This window comes from Neomonachus schauinslandi, chromosome 2 (assembly GCF_002201575.2).
Source record: "Neomonachus schauinslandi chromosome 2, ASM220157v2, whole genome shotgun sequence".
Taxonomy (NCBI): Eukaryota; Metazoa; Chordata; class Mammalia; order Carnivora; family Phocidae; genus Neomonachus; species Neomonachus schauinslandi.
In genome coordinates, this window is record NC_058404.1 from 44,184,431 (window position 1) to 44,191,004 (window position 6,574).

The window sequence follows — 6,574 nt, forward strand, 5'->3', positions numbered from 1 at the left end:
ACAAATTCTCTTTATTCCGGTGCACTGCACTGGATAGCCAAGTACCTTAGAGATATTATTTTGCTAGGAGTACATAGTGTGTGTGTGTGTGTGTGTGATATGTATGCGTGTGTGCATATACACATACACGCATACACACACACACCGTATACATAGATCTGTATTCTACCTGTTGTGTTGGCGATGACAAAGAACGAAAAATGAGCCTGCTTTCCCATCCATGGGGGGAAGGAGAAATGGGTATGAGTGAGTGAAAACAAAAAGATGGTGAAATGAGGTGGCTGGTTGAGGCCTGCCTTTCTGGAAGAAGATTTTGAAAGAGGTGGGAAAAGGCTTTAGAGAGAAGGGGGAGGAGGGGGAGAAAGCGCAGAGGGCGAGCTCAGGAACACAGATTTTGAAAAGTGGGGCTGAGGAAATAGATTTGTTACAAGGCAGGTTTAGTGATAGCTGTTCCTTCTCCCCGCAGATCAAACTGCCCTGAGGCCTAAGAGGGAAGCGCTCGGAAAAGGAGGGGTACTGAGGGGCCGAACCCCACACGGCGGTAGCAGCCCCGCGGCGGCGGCATCCGAGGCATTTCTGTAAGAAACATTCTTTCCGAGCAGATGGAAGACCGTCTCATCCGGCCACGTGCAGGCCCCCAACCTGGGACATTCCCCCAGCGGCCTGGGGACCCGATGTGGGGAAGAGTTTGGGGTGGACACAGCCCAGTTCAGCTCAAGAGTCACACACACCCCCCCACCCCCCCACACACACACCCGTGCGCGCGCGCGCACACACACCCACACACCCACACACATAACACTCACGCGAGCACGCACACTCGCGCGCATCCCCGCACGCAGGCGCGCGTGCGTGCGGCGGGCAGCAAGCTCTGCGCTTTGGTGCGCTCCTTACCCCCTCCCCCTCTCGGGTCTTCGAGGGGGAACCGAGAGAGACGTGGGGGGAACCGTAAGGTGCTTGGGTCGGGCGAAGCTTGGGCGGGCCCCGCCTTCAGTCCCCCGCAGGTCCTTGGCGCGGCCCAGCGGCCCCTGGATCAAGACGATCCGAACTGAACAAAGCGGGCTAGACGCCACCTTTCCGCCCCCACGCCTTGGTTAGGGGGGCAGCGAAGGGAGGGCACCTCCTGCCCTGGCCCCCGACCGTTGGCCGGTGTGAAAGGGTGGAAACGGGGGACATCGAAGGGGAACAAGGGACCTTACGTCCATGGAGAGGCCAGGGCGCGGCCCCTGCGCCTCCGTGGCTAGCTTTCCCGCTGCTTTCAGGCGAGCAGCTGGGAGACACTGCAGGGGAAAAGTGGGGATCTGGGGGCCCGAGCCTCAGGCGCAGGTGGTGACCACAGGGGCCAGGGACACGGGGGGCGCCGAGGACGCAGAGGGCGCACCCCCCTTCTCCGCCTTCTTCTCTTTTTGCTTGAGGTGGATCTTGGCGTGGCGCTTGCGCTCGTCGCTGCGCGCAAACTTGCGCCCGCAGAACTCGCAGGCAAAGGGCTTCTCGCCCGTATGCGTGCGGATGTGAGTGGTTAGGTGGTCGCTGCGACTGAAGCTCCGCATGCAGATCCGGCACTGGAAGGGCTTGTGGCCCGTGTGGATGCGCAGGTGCCGGGTCAGCTCGTCCGAGCGACTGAAACGGCGGTCGCAGCCCTCCGCCGGGCACGCGTGGGGCCGCTCGTGGAGCGGGGTCTTGCTGGGTCGGTTGGGATACTTGCGGGGCCGGATGGGCTTGAGCGTGAGCGGCGGCTGGGGCAGGCTGCCAAAGCCCGGGTGGATCTGCTTGTCTTTGAATGCCTTGATGGTCTCCAGAGGAGTAATAGGGGGCGGGTTGACCCGGATGGGGTCCATGCCCTGGAAGGGCTTGTGCTCCGGAATGGAGCCCATGTCGTTGGGGTGGTGATATAGGTTGTAGTCAGGAATCATGGGGAAGAGATTGCTGTCCAAGGCCGGCTTGGCCGATTGGTAATCCTGGGGGGAATAGGCGAGCCCGGGGTTGCCCTGGGGGTCGTGGAAAGACACAGGCTCCGAGTAGAGATCACTGCAGTTAGAATAGGGGGGCAGCGCCGGATACATGGCCTCCACGTCGCCTTGCGGCGGCTGCACCATGCTGGCCGTGGAGGTCTGCGTGCTGAGTGCCCCTGAGGCCGGGGGCACCCCCAAGATGCCAGCGCTCATGAGGCTAATGATGTTGTCCTGACACCAGTTGGAAGGGGAGTCGAAGGCGAACTTTCCCAAGTAGGTCACGGTCTTGTTGCCGGGGGCTGGCTGGAAGGAGCCCGAATAAGAGAGTTCCGGGTTGGGCTTCTCGTTGGTCAGACCGATGTCCATCACATTCTCTGCGGAGAGCGGGGAAGAGAGGGGAGGGGTGAGTGAAGCCGAGCCGGCTCCCGGGCCGGGGCGCCCAGGTCCTTGCCCAGGTGCGGAGGGTGCGGCCGGGTGAAGTGAACAGCGCACGGGGTAGGAGGAAAGCTGCGCCCGGGCGCAAAGCGGGCGGTGCCGTGCTCCCGGGCGCAACCTGGATACAGCAAAATACTACGGATCGGGGTGTGGAGTGGCTGCTGCACACACACCGCACACGCCGCGCACACACTCACGTATCACACGCACACACACACGCGCGCACGCGAGAAGCATTGTTGTTGTTTCCGAGGTGGGGCGGGCAGGTAGCTGCAGCTACAGGTAGTTTCAGACCCCGAGCGCGCCGGGCTCTAGCTCTCCGGCGCATACAACTCGGCCTCTTCCCCTAGCCCTGTCCGCGCCAGGACGCCGCGCCTTTCCTGCCCGGACGAAGCCCCCCGTGCGCACCGCGCCCGGGTCGCTGACCCGGAGCGCTCCGACGCTTTGTCCTCTGCGCGCAGAGGGGTTCTGCCCGCAAAGGGAGCTCTCCCGCCGCCTTCCCGGGCCCCAGCCTCCGCCAGGCCTGAAGGAGCTTTCGGCTCTTGCTGGAGGGGGAAAGCCTAGCCTCAGCGAGCGAGGGTGGAGGGCGGCGGAAAACCGGCCCGTGTCTCCATGGCGGGAGTGGCCGCTCTTCCCAAGCTCCACGGCCGGGGGATCGCCCCCCGTGACGGCCCCCGCGCGGGTGGACCCCCTCCCTCTCCCCGCCGTCCCCACACCCCCACGGCTTTGCTGAACGCCCCGGAAAGGCAGCGTCGCAGTACCTCTCCCACCGCGGGGACTCCACGCCGCACATGGCTCCATCCCGGGTGGGAGGCTGAGGGAGTAGGGGGGAGAGCGCGGGTGAAAGGGACGCTGGGCTCCTCCCGGGAAAGGGGGCGACAGCACCACGCCTTGCGCGCAGCCTGGCGATCGCGCCCCCTAAGTGGAGAACCCCAGAGCCGCTCGCACCTACCTCCCTCTGGTCGGCGGCTGCCCCCACCCGGGAGAACCGAAGCCTCTACCGTGGCGTCGCCAACCGAGCCTTCCCGATCGGGGAGGGCGGGAGGAGTGGGTGGGAAAAGCAACTCGCCCCCCGGAAAATTCCCAGCGCGCCCCCATCTCTCCATCCATCCATCCATCCATCTATCCATCCATCCATCCATCCATCCGTCCTTCGCTAGCTCGTTCCCTCCTCTTCCTCTCTCCCTTTCCTTCCTCGCTGCCTCGCCGCCTCCCCGCCGCCCTTACCTGTAGCCATCTGATTGTAATGGGCTACCGAGTCGCTGCTGCCGGAGAAGAGGTTGAGCGCGCTGGGGATCTCCTCGGGGTACAGATTGTCAGGCAGTTGGTTTAGCAAACTGCTCATGGTCACCGGCAGCTTCTCGGCGAGTTTGCCGGTCATAGCACTCCCGAGCTGCCGCCGCCGCCGCCGCCGCCGCCGCCGCTCGCTCCTAACGCAGCTTCCAGGCAAGCGGCATCCGAGAGGCGATCCGTGGTGCAGGGGAAAAGCATGCGAGAGGGAAAGTTCGGGGGGAGGGGGAGGGAAGAGGGGAAGGGGTGGGCCAGGGGAGGGGATCTTCTCTTTTTGGGGTGGGTGGGAGAGAGGGCAAAGGGGGGTAATCCTCTTGGGTGCCTCCGCTGGTGCCGTAAGAGGCTGGGGGGGGGGCGTGTGCGGGGGGGGGGGGGGGGGGCCGGAGGAAAGTACGAGCGGCCCGAGGGGGTTGGACGCGGCCTCAGTATTGCTCTCACAAACAGATGCGCGCCGGCGGCCCCCCCGCCCCCCGATCCGCCACCGCCGCCGCCGCCGCCGCCGCCGCCGCCGCCGCCGCTGCCGCCGCTACCACCACCACCAGCCCTGCCGCTTCCTAGCAAGCTCACTGCTGCCCAAAAGCTCCCAGCCAGGGAACTCCACCAGCCTATTTATCTGAGCCCCGGGAAAGCTCCGTGACGTAGCTGCCCATATATGGACAGACAAAGCCCAGCCGAAGGGGCGCGACGTCACAATGGAAGCTCCTCACAATGGAACATTAGAAAGCAGGAAGCGGGCCGCAGCCAACATGCGGCGCCCGCAACGCTCGCGGATCTTAAGAAAATGAGAGAAAGAGAGAAATAGAAGGAAGAAGGAAAATTCGAGAGGAGAGAGGACAGAGGGAAGCAACTGAACGCAAAGCGTAAAGCGCGCAGCGCGGAGTTGGAAAAGCAATAACCGCCTGTGTGTTTATTTTAGGTCGGCACTACGAGAGCGCGCTTGTACCGCGGGGGGCGGGGGGCTGGAGTTGTTTGCAAGTGGCCTCCAACACCCCAAGCAGGGAGAAAGGCAATTGGAAACACCCGGCGAGGTTCCCTTGCAACCTGGGAACTTCTGGGGAACCCGGAAGGTGTGCGCTCCGACCCTGCTCCCGCCGCTCGTCTCGCACCTAGGACCCGGCCTGAGACCGAGAGAAAGGGAGGGCGTCCCTTCGAGGAGGATTGCAGCGGGTCAGGGATCGCAGATCCAGGATCCCCACCACATTCGTGCGGCCCTCACTGGGATTCTCCGCCCGAACCCCTGCCGCTCCCGGGGCCCCTTGACCCTGAGCTGACTCCCAGCGGAGCGCGGCGGCGGAGAGCTTGGTGGCTGCAGCGTGGCGGCGCGGGAGGCGAGAACCCCCGCACTTTTGGGGTCGAGGATGTATGGTTCGGGTGGTGAAGAAGTAGGAATGAAGTTGAGGGGATAGGAAACATGTGCACCAAATCCCTGATAATTCCCTAACGGTTCCAAAGCACCCCCTTTGGCCACGGGATGGCAGGAGGGCTCAGCAGGCCCAGGCGCAGTCGCTGTCTGTTGCTGCCTGCGAAGGGCCCGCCACTGAGTTGCAGCGGGAGCCTGCCGAACCCACAGTCTCGGAGCCACCTCCTCTAATCTCTACCCTCCCCCTCGCCTTCCACAGGGCTGTCCCCATCGCTGCCTGCCGGCGCCCTGCAGTCAAGGGCCTCCTGTTTGACGACCGGAACGCTGTCACCTCCCGGAGCGGCAGCAGATCCCGGGGGCGGCTGCTACGTTCCCCGAGGCCTGCTGCGGGAGCGCGCGCGGCCGGGCCGCGGAAGAGCCGGAGGAGAGAAAGGGAGCGTGGGGGAGCGACCCCGAATCACACCGGCACCGGCTTGGCGTGGGAGGATTCCCTCCTCGGTGGCCGTGTGGGCGCGGTGAATCCCGCGTCTCCCCCCCCGCCCCTCGCTGGGGAGTCGGGGTTGGGGGAACGTGCATTCTCTGGGGGAGTGGGAGTGTTGACAAGGAGGAAGAGAGGATCCCCGGGCCTCACTCCGTGGGAGGGCCACGCGGGCCGGGGACGTGTGGGAGGAACTCCCGAGCTGCACATCGTGGTGGGGGTGGATGACAACCTCGCTCCCCTCCCCTTCGCTCGGCGGAGAACTGGGGTGGGAGGGCCCGGCCTCCCCCGGATCTTCTCTGGTTCTTAGCAAAGGAGGGATTCCCGCCGCCCGCGAGCCCCCTCACCCCACCCCACCCCGGCCGCCGCTCCCGCCAGGCTCCCCACACCTCTACCAGGGAGGCACTGCGCCCCCGGGCTCTCCTCCGCCTGCGCGGCGCAGGGAGGGAGCGCTCTGCAGCGGTCCCGGGCTCCGGCTGGAATCAGGGCATGCAGCGCCTCCCGCCCCCGGCTCCCTCCCTAGGGGGGCGAGCGGCCGGCCCGGGGGCGTGGGCGGCGGTGTGAGCCCGGCTGGGCGCGGGAGGGGCCCTGGCGGCTGCAGGGAGGGTCGCGGGGCTGCGGGCCAAGCCGGGAAGAGCCATACAAGGAGCGGATCCGGTGACGCGCCGGCCGCGCCCCTTCTCCTCGATTTGGCTGCTGATTCCGGTCCCCGGATTTGCATATTTTGGCATCCAGTGGAAAAGGAAAGAAGAACGGAACCCGCAGCCTTTAAAGGAACCGCACAGACTCTAGCGTCACCTAGGGAGGCGGTCTGGGGGGCGTGAAAAATTAGCCGGCGGCTCCGGCCTCTGGCCGCCGAGCCTGGCGGCGAGGGAGAAGCCGGGAGCGGCGGGGACTAGCGAGTATCGCCCGCACCTGGCCCCTCGGCGGCGCTTCCTGCTGCCCGGGCACCCGGAGGTGGCAGGGGGTCTCCGCGGGTTCCTGCCCGGGGCCAGCAGACGCCGCCAGGGCCGCCGCCTTGGGCGAGCGGCAGGCCACCGTATTGACTGCAGTGCCCTG

General features: G+C 65.5%; 1 protein-coding gene across 2 annotated transcripts; it reads right to left on the minus strand.

Moving 5' to 3' along the window:
• Nucleotides 1-763: 763 nt before the first annotated feature.
• On the minus strand, nt 764-4,008 carry EGR3 (early growth response 3). Of its 2 annotated transcripts, none has more exons than XM_021698904.1 (2): nt 3,615-4,008; nt 764-2,326 (listed from the first exon to the last, which is right to left on the minus strand). In XM_021698904.1, exons 1-2 carry the CDS (start codon nt 3,766-3,768, stop codon nt 1,317-1,319), a joined length of 1,164 nt encoding a protein of 387 aa, XP_021554579.1. In that variant the 5' UTR covers nt 3,769-4,008; the 3' UTR covers nt 764-1,316. The 2 variants fall into 2 exon arrangements, with proteins under 2 accessions (XP_021554579.1, XP_044768490.1); XM_044912555.1 differs by lacking the exon at nt 3,615-4,008 and adding an exon at nt 3,149-3,188.
• Nucleotides 4,009-6,574: the final 2,566 nt, after the last annotated feature.

Bases quoted from the DNA above. Each gene is read 5' to 3' on its own strand.
- EGR3 (XM_021698904.1), bottom strand. From the start codon at position 3,768: ATGACCGGCAAACTCGCCGAGAAGCTGCCGGTGACCATGAGCAGTTTG. The intron at 2,327-3,614 runs GTAAGGGCGGCG...CGCTCTCCGCAG, and splicing joins TTACAATCAGATGGCTACAG to AGAATGTGATGGACATCGGT.